General features: G+C 39.2%; 1 protein-coding gene across 1 annotated transcript; it reads left to right on the forward strand.

The window, feature by feature from the left end:
• Positions 1–966: 966 nt before the first annotated feature.
• Positions 967–17,850, forward strand: LOC121462778 (serine/threonine-protein kinase Nek1-like). Its single transcript, XM_041674674.1, has 11 exons — positions 967–1,108; positions 3,144–3,211; positions 3,332–3,401; positions 5,101–5,155; positions 7,187–7,387; positions 11,191–11,251; positions 12,474–12,625; positions 13,946–14,074; positions 16,711–16,776; positions 16,849–17,077; positions 17,774–17,850. The coding sequence occupies exons 5-11, from the start codon at positions 7,202–7,204 to the stop codon at positions 17,848–17,850; spliced, it is 900 nt and encodes a 299-aa protein (XP_041530608.1). The 5' UTR covers positions 967–1,108; positions 3,144–3,211; positions 3,332–3,401; positions 5,101–5,155; positions 7,187–7,201.
• The last annotated feature ends 1,762 nt before the right edge of the window (positions 17,851–19,612 follow it).

The following is a 19,612-nucleotide window of genomic DNA, read 5'->3' on the forward strand; positions in this document are numbered from 1 at the left end:
CGAAGTCATGCACCCTCTGACAACATTTTAACTTATCTCTGAAATAAGTCTGACAAACACACACACACACACACACACACACACACACACACACCCTTGGACACCACGGTTTTTCAAGCCCACACTTCAGAGTATACAGGTGTGCACTCGGGGCAACAAAAACAGATTACAGTGGTGGTGATGACTCCCTCCAAGGCGCAGATGAAAGAGGTGCCTCCCAGCCAGCTTCAAGGCACCGGCCCACCTGGGTCAGACTTTGTATTCACCCCATTTTAGGCAGGTAGGAAGAGCCTACCCAAGACCGGCTTTTATAGCACACCAGTTTTTCTAGTTTTTTTTTTTTTTTTTCTTTCTCGTTTGGAATTTTGGGATCAGCAATTCTTCAAACTTGCTTGAATTTGTGTCCCGGGCTGCTACTGATGTGGGGCTCAATGCTGGGTGGAGGAGGAGGCCCCGGGGATCCACAGGCTGGTCAGCAGCTTGGACCCCAGAACTAAGGGGGTTCCACTTCTCTCTGCGTGCATCTCCATAGGGAGTGTGCACGTCCGAGTAAAGCCTTCCCGCCAGGGCCGCTCCCTCCCTGACCCTGGCCATAGCCAAGACTCGGTCTCCAGGCACCGGACAGGCGGAGCCCGAGGCCGGCAGGGCGCCCTCGTCCCAGCCTCTTCCTGGTCCCCTCGGCGCCACTCCCACCGCCCTCCTCCGGGGTAGTTCCAGTCGCTCCAGGCCCGCGTCCTCGGGGTGAAGGCGCGGTTCCCCGAGCTCCGCTCCCGTGGCTGCTGTCCCCGAGGCCGCCGCCCGCTGCGGGGGTCCCACGCGGGTCCCCGAGCGGCGGGTGGCGCTGTGGCGCAGCCCTCCAGCCCCGGGCGCCCGCTGCGCGCGGCCTCCGCCTCCTTGGCCGCGTCGTGTTCCCCCGCCCTCCTCGCTGGGCGGGTGGGAGGCGGCGGCGGCGGCGGTGGCGTGCTGTGTGAGCGCGCGCGAGGGGGGCGGCAGCAAGGAGGCTCCCGGTGCCACCGCGGCGGCCGAGCCACACGGGCGGCGGGCACGGCGGGGTCGCATCTGCCGGCGCTGCGAGGCCGCGAACAAAGACCAGCCGCCGAGGCGCGAGGTAGGGCGCTCGGCGAGTCGGGGACGCAGGGCGCGGGGTGGTGGCCGGTGCAGTTACGTCATAGCCCTCCCTGTCTGCCTGTCCTCTTGCCTTCTTTGGCCTGCAGATTGCTGTGGAGTTAATATTCCCAGGGTGCATGATTGGAAGAGCTATCTGGTAGTTCATGCTTCATCTTTCCTGTATCCCTCTCCATCTTCTGCCACAAATTCCTCTTCTGTCATTTTGCTAATTCTAGTCAACCCTACTGTCATCTTGGCATCACACATTGTATGTACCTGATGCAAGTCTCATGACTGCTAGAAAATTTAATTCCTGTTACCCCATTAACTTGCTTTTTTACTCTTTCATAGTTTAGGAATCTGTGAAAAAATATTTCTAATTTTTTTCTTACCAGGTGTTATAGATCCCAGCAGCATTGAAACACTGTATTTATAAATAAAATATAATTGAGCAAATTGTTAAAAATAGGGTGTTTCATGACCCTTGTTGGAAACGCTTAAGGTTAATTTGTTATATTTAAGCCAATTAGAATTTTAGGCAGATTTTTTTTTGGGGGGGGAAGGGGCAGGGTTATTCCAAATTTATCTTTTAAAAATTTTATTGTAATGCATTTACCTATTATAAAATTTATCTGTTTAAAATATACATAGAATGGCAAGAGAGCTCATTGGATAAAGATATTTGCTGCTAAACTTGATTGAGTTCAGTTCTTGGAACCCACATGGTACAGGAACAGGACTGACACCCACAAGTTGTCCTCTGACCTTCAGGCAGATGCTACAACAAATACAGACATTCTCTTTCTCTCTCTCTCTCTCTCTCTCCCTCCCTCTCTCCCTCTCATCTGTCCGTCTGTCCATCCATATGTAGTTTACTGACTTTAGTATATATACTGAATTTTTTTCTCTCCAAAGGAGTTTTGTGTGCCCGTTCCCAGTCACACTTATTCCTTATCCATGGAGACCATTGTAACCACTGATGGTCTTTCTGTCTGTATATCTGTATTCAGGACATTTAAATGAAACTCTGATAACATGTGCTTTTTGGTATTAAAACTGGATTATTTGCCTGGTGTGGTAGTCCACACATTATTCCCAGCACTCAAGAGGCAAAAGTGGGTAAATTTCTGTGAGTTCTAGGCCATCCTGGTCTACATAGTGAATCCCAAGCCAGCTAAGGCTCCATAGTGAGACTCTGTCTAAAAGCAACAACAAAGTGCACTATTGTCATTTTGGGAGGTGGGTATTGAGGCAGTGTCTCCCGTAGGCCACCATGACTTTTGAACCTAACGTATAGCCAAGGGTGATCTTGAGTTTTAGATCTCTTTCCAATGCCTCTCTGGTACCAGGATTAGGGAGACATGTTCTACCATAGCTGCCTTGACTTTCTGTTTTTTTTGGTACAGTTGATGCATAAACTTTTTTTCATAAAATAAGTTTTTATAAAATCTGTTTCAAATACAGATAATTTTTTTTCATTCTGTGGGTATCCATTTTCTTTTACTAAAAAGTCTGTTTGCATTGTGTGTGTGTGTGTATGTGTGTGTTTGTGTGTGTGTGGTATGCACATTTGCTAAGGCAGGCAGGCAGGCAGAGGGTAGCAGACAACTGTCAGGAATTGGTTCTCCTTTCATCATGGTCAGACTCAGATGTCAGGCTTGGCAGCAGGCACCTTAACCAGTTGAACCATCTCACTGGCCCCATCTTTGTTTCATTGGCAGTGTCGTACGGTGTGCAAAATTTTTAGCTTTAACAAAAGCCAATTTTTCTTTCCTTTCAGTTTTTGTTTGAAGTTATTACAAAAGCATGACGGTTTATTCCTGTTTATAGTTGTAGTTCTTATAGTCTGTAATCCAATTTGAGTTAGTTTTTGCGTATTCATGGGAATATCTAGTTATTCTAGAGTAATTTTTAATTGGATTAATTTTTCCAAAAAACAATATCTTATAAAAATTACTGGACTGAAATGATGCTTTTTTTGTTCTCTCTCTCTCTCTCTTTCTCTATCTCTATCTCTATCTCTATCTCTATCATAGAACATATTTCTAACCAAAGATGGGACAGTGCAGCTTGGAGACTTTGGAATTGCTCGAGTTCTTAATAGGTAACATAACACCATTAAGTATTGTTTTGATATAATGTCCTCAGTCAAATTGAATCTGCTGTAGTATATATGCAATAACTTATAATATTTCTCTCTTCTTTAACAATTTTATTGTTCTAGTACTGTAGAACTGGCTCGAACTTGCATAGGGACTCCATATTACCTGTCTCCTGAAATCTGCGAAAACAAGGTATCTAGAATGACACTCAACACATATGTTTGATTTAAATCTTTCTGTCACACTCTTTTAATAACGTTGAGAATACTATTCTAATGTGAGTCATGTATGTGTAATCATGTATATCTTTTGATGAGGGAATTGTAAAAGCTCTCTCTCATTGGGAGAACTCGTCCAAGCATCACTTTGCCAGAGTTAGGAATAGAGTGCTCTCTTTGGTCTTTCGCTTTGCCATAGTCATTTTCTATGGAACTGTAGCTAATCGTATAGAGTGCATGCTATATTCTCAATAAAGAAACCAAATTCAGAGGGACACACCAACGTGCTTGAATGCCTCAGCCTGCGATGGACCGGTTTAGCCGGGGCACTGGGACTGATAGGACAGGGTCTCAGGAATAGGTGGGAAAAGAGTCAGAAAACGACAAACAGACACAAGACTCAAAGGAATAACATCTGAATGTGTCTTTACTAGGCATGAGGCTCATCCTTTATATAGAAAAGATTGCTTAACAGCATTTATTGTTTTTTTCATGCAGTACAGATTATTCTTAGAGTCATTATACAAGATACATGAGAATAGATTTTCATCAGACAGATGTCCCTGATGTGAGTCTGCGGTTGGTCATGCTAGACATGGCTTGGCATTAGTTTCAATATAAATCTTTATCGAGGCTCTGAGTTAATGGCATTTTGAGCTAAGGGGAAGCAGTTGTGGTTAACAGTCCCGTAGTCTACAGTCTTTCTATATTTCTGCAATCTGTGCAGAAGAACTTCTTCTTGCCTTCTCCATATTTCTAACTCCTTTTCAAACCTTCCCCCCAAACCAATCTCAAGACGTTGCAGGCATTTTTCTCTCTCTCTCCTATCATTATACCCTTTTTGCTGAATCTGTCTTAATTGCTTAACTACATTTGCCTTTTGTTCTTTATTTACTAAGCACCGGATTAAACCTGGAAACCTTTTTGCCTTGAATGTTCACCCATCTTCCCCCATTAGCATCATATTCTCCTGTATATGGCAGTGGCTCATCAGTAGACTCTAGAAACTTAAGCACACTGTCTTCCCTTCCAGAAGAAACCAGACTGTTTTCCTTAGAACATAAGCAGATTATGCCAAAAGTGCAAGGGCTCAATGCAGGAAGCACAGCATACACACATCTTCTCTGCGGGCACGCTTTCTTGAAGCTTGTGCCCTGTCTTTCCCGAGAGATCATGCAGACTCCGCAGGAGGAGGCATGACGTCAGCTTCCTAGTCATCTAAGCTGCTAGAAGATTGTGTGGTATGCCATTGAGGACAGTTCCGTAATTGAACAACAGTGACTGTTTCCTCCCCTTTCCGAGCAGAGGTCCCAACTATACACACTGTTCGGTTTGCTGTCATACTTGATTGTAGTAAATGAATGTTTCTCATTTTGTAGTGTCTTTAAAATTGAGTAAAGCATGTTGAATTTTGTAAAATAAATAAATGACGTTTTTATACTGTTCTTTAAAAAATTAAATTTCTTTAATGAAATTTTGAAGTAATTGCTTAGGCAACCCTTATTTTTGTAATTCGAGATACCTGCTTTTATTATCTAGTTTGAAATTTTAAGTTAAAATGCTTTGTAAAGCACATATTTTCCCTAAGGATTCTCTTACTATTTGTTTGCTTTAAGTGAAAAAAATTAAATATATTTTGATATTAAAAAGAAATTTCTCTTTTGTCTTCCCAGTGACATCTGGGCTTTGGGCTGTGTCCTCTATGAGTTGTGTACACTTAAACACGCAGTAAGTCAATGTTGTGATGTCTCCAGAGCTGTAGCATCTTCCAGAGAATGCTTACAGACAGGAGGTTCTGTTTTCTGAACTAGACTGACTGAGTCTCATTGTGTGTCTGCTGGTACTCTATTTTGTGCTCCCACAAACATTGTTTTTCATACTCAAACAGATCTCATTCCCCTTCTGTAAACTTATTTACTATGAATTTGATATTTTCCCTAATACTTTGTTAGTTTCATGTTAGCAAGTTCTTTCAAAACACCTATATTTAGCTGAGTGTGATGGAAAAGCCTATGCTCTCAGCATTTGGGAGACTGAGGGCAGAAGAATGGAAAGGTCAGGGCCTGTCTGGATTAGCTAGCAGTATTTTGTGTGAAAAACTACAAAATAAATTAAAAGTATTCAAATTCTTTGAGATTGTTATTGAAAGTTATTTAAGGAATTTTATTTTCTGTGACAACCAGAGCATTTTTGTTAAAAATGAACTGTCAACATAGAAAAGGAAAACAATAAAAGAATTTTGTTCAGTGTATTTTTCAAGTAGTGAGTGTGTGTGTGTGTGTGTGTGTGTGGTTTGCTGTGTTTGTTGTGTGTGGTGTATGTACTTGATAATGGGAATATGCATGTGTGCTGTGTGTGTGAGGTTGGAGGTGCCCAGGGTGGCCCAAGGTCAATGTCTGGTGTCTGTCTTGATTACGCGCCATCTTTATCTTGGCCACAGGCTCACAGAACCTGCTCATTGTTTTGACTTTAGTGAATTTCTACCCACAGCCTAGCCCAGTGGAGAGTACAGAACCATCCACTTTTACATGTGTGTGTTCTGGGGTTCTGAACCCACTTCCTTGTGCTCACACAGCAGGCATTTTACTAACCAAGGCTCTCCCAGCATGTTACCAAGTAATTGTATCACATGAAGTACCTTTGTATTATTTCCAATTTCACCATTGGCATATATTTTAAATAATAGCAAATATGCCAAAAAGTGAGAGTTCTTGTCAAAATATATTTAATTTTAATAAATTTTTTAGGTTTTTTTTTTGTTTTTTTGTTTTTGTTTTTGTTTTTTTTTTTTGAGACAGGGTTTCTCTGTAGCTTTGGTGCCTGTCCTGGAACTAGCTCTTGTAGACCAGGCAGTAATTTTTTTAGTTTTATACCCTCCTTTTTCAAGCCTGTTTCCTTCACTGATTAAACAGTACTGTATTTTCAAACTTGAGAAAAATACATAAAATCATAAAGCAGTAAATAAGTTCTCTAAGCAATTCCAACAAGAAACAACTGTGTGTATTTGTCATTTTCCCCTAATCTTTATTCTAATTTATTTATAAATTGAATTACTCTTCTCCAATAATTTGCTTGTATTATATGAACAGCTTTATAGCCTGTTTTTATTGTTTAACATTACTTGAAGTTTTTTATTATTGTTTTCTTGAGGTATTTTTCCATTGATATGAGTATGTATGTATGTATAATGAAAGCGCATTGCGTTTATATGAATGCACATATTGTTGGAGGTCAGAAGAGTGTCTAAAGGCTGCCCTGAGCTACCTGATGTCTGTGTCCAGAACCAAACTGAGGTTCTCTGGAAGAGGAGAAAGCTCTGGATGTGGCCTAAGAGAAAGTAGTTAGGTGTTCTCTTAGGTCTTTCCTTATTTTGCCCAAATGTTTTTTGCTTAGTAGTTAACTAGTTGTTAGAGCAGAGGCAGAAGAAACCAGGTCTTAAATGAACATCACTAGGTTGCATAACTTTTTTTTATCTTGATTATTGTTGTGTCTTATAAAATCATTGTTAATATTTATACCTCACCTCTTAGCATGTTGCAAAAACAATTAGATCTTACTCTAAGCGTAAGTTTTAATATTTTACTTTTGAAATTTTAAGTCATTAGGTAAAGTCTGCAGGAAGTATGCTGATTGCATTACTTAGGAGAGGATTGTATTTCCATTCCGTATTAGTGGGAAAAGAGCTATTGCTTGTTACTGATAACCCCCATTTCAGTTTCTTTGTGGTTTATATATGTGCATCTATTTTCTGGATTTTAGTTTGAAGCTGGGAACATGAAAAACCTGGTACTGAAGATAATATCTGGATCCTTTCCTCCTGTATCCCTGCACTATTCCTATGATCTCCGCAGTTTGCTCTCCCAGCTATTTAAAAGGAATCCTAGGGATAGACCATCAGTCAACTCCATATTGGAGAAGGGTTTTATAGCTAAACGAATCGAAAAGTTTCTCTCACCTCAGGTATGTGTCACCGGTACCCCTAAAGTTAAGCGATAAGGTTCTGGTACCTAACAGAAGGGCCATAGCAGTCACCACAGTGCCTGGGCCAACAGGCCCTTCTCAGACTGCATTGGTGCCTCTTTCCTTTCCCTTGGTTTCTAATTGAAATTATCAACCCTTTTTGTGCTTCACTTTTCTTACTTGTAAGCTATAAGCTAAGGGATATAGCCATATTGTGGGTGGCTTGAGAATTAAATAATACTGTGCATACAATGCTTAATGTCTAGCATTACATGCATATTCAAAGTAGTTAATATATATATCCCTACCATATATTATATTAGATAAATAAAATAGCAGCATAATTCCCATGATTATGACTGTATTTGACAAAATGGTTGGAAGCCATGATTCTATGGACTTGTATAAGCCCATATACTATATTACTATATCTCATAATTTTTCCTCTAGTTTTCAAATATAGGTACAAAACAAATACTAGTGGAGATAATTGAATTTCATTTGGCAGGTTTTATAAAATATTTTGTCAAGTCAGATGGCATTAGTTACTGAAAAATGTGATCATCTGAAAATATAGTTACTTTTTAAGTTTATTGTGGCCATTTATTAATTTAATCAGTATTCCTTTTGTAAAACAGATATGTAACAAAACATAACCCTATTGCTGATATATGCTTCTGGTTTAAGAGAACATTCCTTAGAACAAATTCTTTTCAGAAAACAAGAGCTGTTCATTTAAATAATAATACTTAAAGAATGTATTTGTAAGCAAGAAGGCTAACTCAACTTGGAGGTTAAAAGTTACTGTATAAAACATGGCAACAATTTCTGAAATGTGGTGTTTTACAAGGCTTCTTTGTTAAAAATAATTCTTTCAAAGGCTGTTTAGATGTAATGTTGTGTTATTTTTTTGGCAGCTACCATATAACAAACAAAGGCTTCATTTAATCTCACTGAAGCTACCTCGCCCTTGCCAGTGTTGTTAGGGCATAGTCTCAAGGCTGAAACACTGGAATTCACCTCCTAGCAATAAAAGGGAAATTGTTAAAGCCTCAATTACCAAACATAATATGCAAAAGGGTGGCAGATTATGATTAGTAACAAACAGAGCATTTAATATTATGTGTTTGGTACGTGTAGCACCCATTCCTCACTGGTGTTTTAAGCACCACTTGAATTTATGAAAACTTGAATATTTTGTTCCTAAGATATATTTTCTATGTATCACTTGTTCATCAACATTCAACTGAGGTGCTTTGTGCTTCGTCTTTTTTTTTTTTTTTTTTCGAGACAGGGTTTCTCTGTGGCTTTTTTGGTTTCTTTCCTGGAACTAGCTCTTGTAGACCAGGCTGGCCACAAACTCAGAGATCTGCCTGCCTCTGCCTCCTGAGAGCTAAGATTAAAGGCGTGCGCCAACACTGCCTGATTCTTGTGCTACATACAAAAGGCTATAACTTTGAAACAGTTTATGAGCTATTTCTTCTGGTATCGTTATAGTAATGTATATTGTGCAGATTTATGTTTTCTCACTATGTCACTGCAAACCTATGATCCTTCTGTGTCTGCCTTTTGAATTCCTGGAGTATAGTACAACTTTAATTTTTGAAACCGTAGTTCTTTCAAAGCCATTGGCCAGAATTAAACATCAGTAGGGCCCAGTGCTCCTCCTTGTATCCTGATAGATTTCCCTGCATGTGGCTTCACAAACTATGGGTAAGCTTCCTTTATTAGGAGTCCAGTCTCTGTCTAGTAGAGTGCTCTGAGGAGGAAAGTCTTCTATATCTTAGTCTAACATCACAGCTGCTGGTCACCTCTTGAACACTTAGAATGTGACCAGGGTGACGAAAGCCACATACTGGTGATGGCTCTTAAATTGGACTGAATTCCCATAATATTCCAGGATCTTCTTGAGTTGTGAGTATATGATCTCTCAATTCATCTGAACATTTACATAGAACAGAAAGATTTATATTTGAATAAATTCTCCAATTTGAGGGCAAGTTGGAGATCATAAAGCAACCATTCCCACAGGTCAGGGAACCCTGATTGCTCTTCAAGCAGATGAGGGAGGGGGACTTGATCGGGGGAGGGGGAGGGAAATGGGAAGCGGTTGCGGGGAGGAGGCAGAAATCCTTAATAAATAAATTTAAAAAAAAATAAAAAAAAACACCCATTGAGCCAAGCCTAGGACACAATCCTACAGTCTTAAGAGGTATTGAGAGACAGGAAGATCCCAAGTCCAAGATTAGCCTGGGCTACACAACAAGGCCCTGTCGCAAAATAAAAGGTTTAAAAACAAAAGGTGGGGTTGGTGTGCCATGAAGAGGACTCAGAAATTAGGTCACTGATAAAGTGCTTCTCCAGCACGTGTGAAGCCCTGCAGTCAATGCCCAGTTTCACAGAAATGGAACAGATCCCTCCACTTTTCTAAGAAACATAAAGGAAAAAAATGCATGTGTTCTGCAGAGAAAGTGTTCTCACACACTTGCCCTGAACTGCCTTGGAACCAGACTTCTCCTGTTTATCTTCTACTGCATTAGTTCTAAAATATAGCATCCATAATCTCCTGAAGGACTTGCTGGGTTCATTCACTACTAGAGATGGTGTTGACTTTGAGACTGAGTACTACTGCCATAGGGGTCTTCAGTAGAAAAGAATTATCTCAGGCTGGAGGTTTGTGCCTACTGGATGTCTTGTCTGCTGTCTAATAGTCTTTCCACTGTGCCTCACTTCTGTGGGAAAAATGAGAAAGTTTACTTGGCATTTTGCTCACCATCAATAAGATAAAAATAAACTCAAATTGAGGTAAATCTTCATTGATATCATAGTTTTACACTGAAAAAAATGTACTTAAAATAGAGAAAATTACTTGTGGAAAATATAAATATTTATCTCATGAAATATATTTATAAATGCTGAAGACTCAGTCAGGAATAGAATGTTTGTTTTTTTTTTTTTTAAATATTTATTTATTTATTATGTATACAATATTCTGTCTGTGTGTATGTCTGCAGGCCAGAAGAGGGCACCAGACCCCATTACAGATGGTTGTGAGCCACCATGTGGTTGCCGGGAATTGAACTCAGGACCTTTGGAAGAGCAGGCAATGCTCTTAACCGCTGAGCCATCTCTCCAGCCCCCGAATAGAATGTTTTTATGTTAATGAGACACTAAAAATATTTATCCGATGGCATGTTTGCAGATGTGTGTGAACTCACTGCAGGTGGGAAGTGATGCACAGTAAACTTAATGGTGTTCCCAAGAGAGTGGCTTTTGAAGTGACTCTTGAACAGTTTTGACACAAATGAGGCTATGGATGCTTACAGAATGCAATGATCCCTCCATAGTTCTTAAGTCACTAAGATATGGAAAAGGCCAATAATATGCGTACTGTGTTTTAGTCTAGCTTGAGAAAGACTGGAGAAGTAATAAAAATACATTAGTAAGAATAGCAGGGGTCCATGGTTAGCAAGAAGAGAATATGCTGGGTGGATTGCTGAATTTTAATTCAGTTTATTACCAAGATCTTTATGACTGGAAGAAAAAATGCATTTTGGTAGATGACTAGGTTTTTCATTGTGTAGGAAACTGATTTATTTGTTTTGGTTTGATTTTTCAAGTCAAGGTTGCACTGGATAGTCTTGGATGTCCTGGAACTCACTCTTAGACCAGGCTGATCTCAATCTCAGAGATCCTCCTGCCTCTGCCTCCAGAGTGCTGGGACTAAAGGTGTGCACCACTACACTCAGAGGTGATATCTTTTTAACACTGTTTTTTTTTCTCTCTCTCTCTTTCATTCTAAGCTTATTGCAGAAGAATTTTGTCTAAAAACATTTTCAAAATTGGGACCACAGCCTCTACCAGGTAAATCAGCTTCTGTTTTCTATCTTGTTTACATGAACCCTGACTTGAAGATTTTTCTTTTGAGAATGTTGTCAAGAATGTTATAAACTGCCTGCACTAAGGTGTAATTCTTTATTAAAACATTTTCCTTTGATAAATGTTTTATATTCTAAATTTTTAACTGGAAATGATAATGGTAATGTGTACTCAGGAAGGCCTCCTGTATTTAGATTTTTCTCCCCTAAAGTGCTTGGGATGAAACACAGGACTTAAATGGTGGTCAACACACTCTTTTTACTTCGAGAAGCCAGTGTTGGAATTAGGAAGGAAAAAAAAAGTTGTACAAGGAGCTTCTTGAATGAAATCTTCAGTAATCTAGGAGTAAAATAAGAGTATGTTGTGGGTGGGCTCTTAAATGCTTTGTGGGTTCCATCACCTTCCTTAAACTAGAGGGAGCCTTGACATAGAGCCCAGGAGGTAAGGTGCAGTAAGTAGCCCTCCGTCTTCTCTTACTATAATGGATGAGAACAGTTTATGTCTTTCTCTTGAGAGTGTTCATTTTGATGTTTTGGTGACTCCAGTCCCTTTTTCTGGTATGCATAGCACTTTCTTTACGATTCTATTAGTTCAGTTTGCTTTTTCATTTTGTTTTTAAAACAGGGTATCTTTTCCTGTAGGTCAGGCTGGCCTTGGACTCACAGAGATTTCTCTGCCTCTGAGATTAAAGGTGTGGCCTAACTCTTTTGTTGTTTTCATAAATTTAGCCAAGTTACACAATTGTAACTTCATAGAACTCTGTTCTATTTTCTTCTGATGGTTGACTGACTTTCTTATACTTCCTAGTTGATGGATCAAGATGTTTTAGAAAAACTTTACTCTATCACATTATTATCAATATAAATTGCTTCTGAATCGCTACAGTGACATCCATTAGCTAATAATAATTTTAGTGTCTGTCCTAGTTAGGGTTTCCTACTACTGAGATGATGTATACTACTCTGTACCCCAACAAGTTCCACATGGCAGTACACCTCATGAGTGAGGGCACACACTAAAGCAGAGCCGCAGTGTGAAAGTCTTTAAAAAAGACTTTCAATGTAAAGTACTTGAAGCTTTGATACTAGCTAGTGGATAGCAAACATATGATTGTGAAAATAAAAAAGTACCATTCCTGAAGTTTTCTTGGCATTAAAGATTCACTGTAAAGAACTACTGAAAAAGAATTGCTTGTCTTTTCATGCAGGTAAAAGACCAGCATCAGGGCAAAGTGCCAGTTCTCTTGTCCCTGCTCAAAAAATCACAAAGCCTGCTGCTAAATATGGAGTGCCTTTAACATATAAGAAGTATGAAGATAAAAAGTTAGTTGAAAAAAAATCACCCCCAAAACATAAACAGGTAAGATCATTTTTCAAACTGATTAATGTCAAGGTCAGTTTGACCCTGTGTAGTAACAGCCCCATTGGTTATCTGGTACTCGGGGTAGTCTGGATATGGCTGGGAGGAGAGAGGAATGTAAGGCAGGAAGAAACAGGAGCTCAGCCCATTCAGTCTGAGGATTCTTGGGGACAGGATCTTGCCCACTTCAGTCAAGTCACTCTATTGGCTGGCTCCCTAATACTTCTCTGATCTTCCAGCGTTTGCCCCTGATATTGACTCTGGGTTTTTATTATTAAGACCACTACACTCTGTAACAACTACCTGAAATATATACTTACTGAAAGTCTTAGTAATCAAGAAAGATTTGAAGTTGGGAGCAACTCATTCTGTGCTACAACAGTACAGCTAATTCCTCTGCCTCTATTTATTTCAGAAGTTTACTGTCTGAGAGCTGGAAAGATGGGTCAAGAGTGTTCTTGCAGAGCACCCAAGTACAGATCACAGGACCTGCTTCAAGCAGCTCTCAACTTCCTGAAACGCTAGCTCAGGGGAACCTCTGGGGTCACCTCAAATGCACAAATACAAACTATAATAGTAAAATTTTCAGCTCACAATATTTATGCTGATTAGAGTCCCAATGACTAGCACCTGATAAAAGTGCACTTGTGTCGAAGTATGGGTTTCAGGCTTTAAGGAAACTACAAAATTTGGGAGAAATTTTAGAAGCATTTCTTTCTGAAATATAAAATTAATAAACTACTTTTACATTAAACATTGTATTAGATTAAAATAACATAATGGTATTAGAAATGAATATTCTATATGACTCTTACACATTGTTTATGTGTGTGTTTATTATTTTTATGGGTATGTGTGTATGCTTCTGTGAGATTATGCGCACCAAGTGTGTGCAGGAGCCCATGGAGGCCAAGAGGGCATTGGATCTCCTGGAACTGGAGTTGACAATGGTTGTGAGCTACTGTATTGGTGCTGGGAATTCAACACAGGTTCTCTGCAAGAGAAGTAAGCACTATTAACTACTGAGCATTCCTCATGACCCTTGAAGACTTTTGGCGGAATCATTTTATGAGACATTGCTCGAGCAGTGGTAGCCAGTTTTATTTAGGACTGCTTGTCAGACACGTGGCTGTGTTTACACATGCAGCTGGGGATTTCTGTGTTCACATTCTACCAGCATGTATCATAGTGTCCAGCCCAGTGAGGAATGAAGGAATTGGAAGCTATTTGTACTATGCATTAGAGATATCTTGGGGCCTTTTATTTCTCTATGAGGATATGAAATCCAGTGTTTTTAGCTGTGTATTCTGTTTCTTGCAGTTGCTGGTGAAGGTAAGGAGCTCAGATATTTCTCTACCTTTGGAGCATCAAGAAACGGGGGGTTCTCCATCAAAGCAGCAAATGAGACCTGTTATTTCTGTGACTTCGGCTTTGAAAGAAGTGGGCCTGGTAAGTTTCATAAAATTTAGAGCTCCTCAAAGACTACAGATCAATTTAAGCGAAAATGAATTTAATGGATTACATTGGTTTCTAATGCCTCCTTGTTGTTTCCTAGAGTAAAAAGATTGTCTTCTGGATTTTTTTTTTTTTTTGGCTTCCTCTGAATTTTGGAACTTTTCTGCCCATAGATTTTTATCTAGGACTCAGTTATAGATAAATATGCCTTGAACACTCTGCTTTTGAAGATTCCCTATATACAGAGCTAATCAATTTCAGATCCAAAGTGTTTGAGAAATAAAGTCATGTTTTTGCTGATGTGCTTACCCAGGCCAGTACTGATGGCCTCTGTAGTGCTGATGTTCATGCTGTTAAACCGTATCACAACTGTTTTCATAGCATATCTGTCTGTTAGGTTTTGTAACTAATTTAGAGACAGTTCGTGGTATGTGCAGGATATCATATGCTATATGCACTTAACCATTTTAAATATGAGAATTGAGCACCTGTGGATTTTGGCAAGGGAGCAGAGAGATCTTAGAACCAGTGTCTCACAGATGCATGTGTATAGAAAGGGCATTGTGTTGAAATGACTCTCTGATAGACTAGTAAGATGGCTCTGTGGGGAAAGGAGCTTGCCACGATGTCTGGCGATCAGAGATTGATCCCTGAGACTGACCCACATGGTAGAAGGAGTGAACAACTACAAGTTTTCTTCTGACTTCCATGTGCATGTAATTGTAGCAGCAGCAGCAAACATACACACACACACTAATTAAATGTAGTAAAAACATTAGAAAGCCAATCTACTGAAAATAATGTGGCAAACAGTTTTGTACCCTAACCCTCATGATTGGCAAATTTTTAAAGAATAATATCTTTTATAGTACTTAAAGTAAATAACTATAGAAATGAACTCTACACCTATTTGAAATTATGTAACATGGGAAGTGATGTTCAATGTAATTCATTTTTTTTTTACCTTCTACTCTGTCTCTGTATGCTAGCTATATAGATAATAAAACAAACAAAAATATGCGAACAAGCAAAAGTTTAAACTTGTAAGTGTGCACCAGGTTACCTGTCTAAAAAGACCGTTCTGGATGAAAGGAATGGCTCCGAATGTGGAGTGACTCCCTGGGTTAAACTGCTCTGAACACAGTCTGCTGAGCCCTACAACCTAGGAACCTCTTTTCCTTTCCCAGTAGCTACTGTCTGTGACTTGTATTTGTTGAAATTCTTTAGATGTTTTTCATACTGCAGAGATTATTGGTTACTACAGAGATTTTCTGCAGCCTTTGTGCTTATCTTGAAAATAAGGCAGAGTATAAAGCTCTATGTCCCTGTTCAGAGCTTCGTGTAAGAATCTGTTCTCCCAGTAGGTTTTATCTCTTTCTGATAATGACTTTGCATGTGCCGCATTGTTTACAACTTTAGATTCCTTGTGTGGTTTCCTTCCTGGTACCCAGTCTCACATCTCCAGTACCTGTCATCTCTGACTGCTTTCCTGGGTAAAATCCTCCTTGTCTCATTTACATGTGTTACTGTAATTCTGATCACTATGCTCTTGTGTTTTTCAAGTCTTAGAAATCTGTGGTAATCATGTGACTAAATCGTTTTTCTTATTGTTGTGTTTATAGAAACTGCTCATTTAAAACATTGAAGATTATTTAGTCACACTGTTATAGCCTTCATAACAACTAATCTTTTTCTTTTAATGTATTCTTAAATATTAAGTTTTTAAGAATATCTTTATACTAATCAGAAGAAAAGTAAGAATCTGTTTTTACTTAACTTCTTTCCATAGATAAGAAAGCTACTTGTTAATTGTGTTTAATGCTTTGTCTTAATGTGTATGTGTATGTAACAAATTTTTTTTTCAAAATAACACAGCTTATCCTGAATTCCTTTCTCTACCAACACATTCCCTGGGACTAAGACTTTAGCTCAGGTGGTAGAACACTTGCATGAGGCATTCAGTCCCCAGGATTATTTATTTTTAGGACGTAATTATTTTATGCATTTGGGTGTTTTGCCTGCAGGTGTCTCTGTGCACAGTGTGTGTGCCTGGTGCCCCAAGAGGCCAGAAGAGGGTGTTAAGTTCTTTAGAATTGGAGTAACAGTTGGTTGTGAGCCACCTTGTGGGTTCTGGGAATCATACCCAGGTCCTCTGCAGGAGTAGCAAATACTCTTAACCACTGAGCCCTATCTCTAGCCTGAAGAACCGTATTTTTTTAAAAGCAAAACATGACAACCCTTTTCCGAACTCTAATAAACAAAGTATATGAATTTCTTTTCATGCCTGTCATTGACTTTAAATTATCAAAAATTAGATACCAAAGAAGACAGAGATAATTGTTAGCAGTAACCCATAAACATGACAAATAACTGAGAATTGACACACACACACACACACACACACACACACACACACACACACACATATTTAACTTATTAACTGATTGATAATGTTTAAATGTTCATCATTATTTATAATGACAGAAGCCATGTTAACATTTCACAGCAATGAGAAAAGTTCACAGGGGTTAAATTTCAGTTAAATGAAAAACTTACAGTAACAAAAATATCAACTGTTTCAGACTCCTAAAATGGTTTTCTCTTACTCTTCAACCGTCTTGTGTTTAAAGGATGGAAATTTAACTGAAACCCAAGAAACTTCAGAAGAAATGCAAAAGAGCAGCAATGTTGTTTCAGTAAGTACAGTTTTCAGAGACTCTGTCAGGCTCTTATTTAATAATATGCTCACTAAAGTATAACTATTTCAGAGCAAGCGAGAAAAACTGCGTAGGCTAAATGAGAATCTTAAAGCTCAGGAAGATGAAAAGGAGAATCACCATCACTCAGATTCTTGTGAGGTCGCTGGTCACAAGGATGCCAAGGAGTATGAGAAAGAAAATGCCATTTCCTCTGATCGCAAGAAGTGGGAGGTCGGAGGTCAGCTTGTGATTCCTCTGGATGAAGTGACACTGGATACATCCTTCTCTGCCTCTGAAAGTATGTATGAACATGTCCATGTCCTGTCTTGGGTTAGCACTCACGTAAACTTGTGTCCTGGCCATCCTAAGGAACCAGCATGTGGATGGGTTAAGAGAGGTAGAAGAAGTCTGTGCAACTCCCTCATGGGCATATGAAGTATCTTTCAGTACAATTTAAAGACATGAAAAATGGTTTGGTTTTTACAGTAGCAAAAATTCTTCTGTAAGAGTGTAGTGAGAGGAGAACTAAAGAAATGTATTTAAATTGTACTGTTTGAACCCTTTACACCATGTCAACCTGTTACATTCTTTGTTCTTGTTGTAGTGAAAGGGGTTCCTGGTGGGTGACACATGTCTCAGTATGTATCCAGCACTGTCCTTGAACTCATGGTCTTCTTTTCTCTGTCTTCTCAGTGCTTAAGTTACAGATATGTGTTTCCCAGCTTCCCCACTTTTGGTTTTATGAGATAATCACTCATTGTATAAATACCAAGCTGGTCTTGAATTCATAATCCTCTTGCCTCTGCCCTCTGAATGCTGAGTACATGCCCAACTCTACCAGTAGTTTCTAATGAAAACAAGAGCAGTGAAAGCTCAGAAGAGCCCCTTAGACATTAGGAGGAGTTCAGGAGGTTTAACTAGAAAGAATTCCTAAGCACCACTGTGTTCTCACAGGAATCACGGCCTTCATTGTCTCCTTACCGTCTTCCCACAGGAATCATGGTCTTCGTTGTCTCCTTACCATCTTCTCACAGGAATCATGGCCTTCATTGTCTCCTTACCGTCTTCTAACAGGAATCACAGCCTTCATTGTCTCCTTACCATCTTCTCACAGGAATCATGGCCTTCGTTGTCTCCTTACCATCTTCCCACAGGAATCATGGTCTTCATTGTCTCCTTACCGTCTTCCCACAGGAATCATGGCCTTTATTGTCTCCTTACTACTACTACATTAAAATTCTCTTTATGTTTGTATATCTCATTGTGTTATATCTAAATTCCTAGAATTTCATTATGAGAAATTTCAAACATGTAGAAGAATTTAATAATTTTGCAGTAGGTGTTATAATCATCCATTTACCTTCTACCATTAGTGCTGTCCATTGTATCTATCCTGTACTCATCAGTCTTATTTCTGACATAACTCAGAGTCAACCGCAGACATTGGTATACTTTCCTGTGCTTCACAGCATAGAGTCACCATCAGAATTCAGTATTTATTTAGTTGTTCACCTTTTATGTTATTTTAAGGATAATGATTTGTACATTTGCTGAGTTCCAGCAAATGCGTGGACGTATTTAACATTAATTACTAATAATAGATAGCGCATTACCATCACCCCAAGAAGTGTCACAGCCCTTCCTCAATCAGACTTTGACTTTTGTCTCCCAGAGACTCTTTGTCTGAAATTTCCCCACCTTATATTAGTTATTCTGTTTCTAGAATGCCATGAAGCCAGCCATGTAAGTTTTGTGTTCTTTTGTTTCTGGCTTCTTTGACGTATGCTTTTTGAGAGGCATCTGTATTGTGAGCTTTAATTTTTTCTTTTAAAGATTTTTTTCATTTTGATTTGGTTTTGGTTTTTGGTTTTTTGAGTCAGGGTTTCTCTGTAGCTTTGGGGCTTGTTCTGGACCTAGCTCTTATAGACTAGGCTGGCCTTGAACTTACAGAGATCCACCTGTGCCTGCCTACTGAGTGCTGGGATTAAAGGTGTGTGCCAACCAACTCTTTTAAAGAATGTTTTATTGGTATAGTCATTTTTATATTCTTTTGCTCAATGTTAGATTGAGATATCCCTTTCCCGCACTCAAACTGTTTATACATTTACATTTAGTGTGGGTTTGCTTTTTCAGTCCACTCCTAACACCTAATACTTTTATATTATTTGCATTCTACACAATTTAACTGTACCACCTTGCTTTATCTCTGATTTTTTTCTCTATTTCCTCTTGCTTTCTTAGAGTTCATTACTCTGATAACTCACTATTTGATTTAGAGTCAACAGTATATACTTTTATGAACTCTATTTTCAAATGACTTCAGTGGTTAACCTATATATAGCAAGCAGCATTATAACAGTCTTGCACTTTCTTCCTTCCTACCTTTGTGCTAGGATTGGGATGGGTGAGGTAATTGCTTTGCTTATATTTTTGCTATAAAATTCATAATCTAGTTATTAGTTCTTAGGGACACGTAAGCAGTAAGTGAAACGGTCCTATGTGTCTGCTTTGTGTTTATATTTTTAGTGCTCTCTACCGTCTGGCTCTGTTTCCTCTGCGTGTTGGCTTCCCTTTAAGAATTGCTAAGCTTTAATATCACTAATGATCGGTTCCTTCAACTTGTATATGTCTGTAAATGTTTACTATGCCTGCCTTCAGCAAATATTTGTTAAGAGCTATGGAATTACCTGATACTTTTTTCTATTCTACTTTAACAATATTTCTTCACTGCTCGCAGCGGGAAGTCTTCTGTAACTGTCAGTCTCAGCGGTTCCTCTGGATGCAGTATGTCATTGTCCTCTGGCTGCTGCTCTGGCTTTTTCTCAAAGCCCTG

Source organism: Microtus oregoni, unplaced genomic scaffold, assembly GCF_018167655.1.
Source record: "Microtus oregoni isolate MIOR12 unplaced genomic scaffold, Mior012 000025F_ref0000491, whole genome shotgun sequence".
Classification (NCBI taxonomy): Eukaryota; Metazoa; Chordata; class Mammalia; order Rodentia; family Cricetidae; genus Microtus; species Microtus oregoni.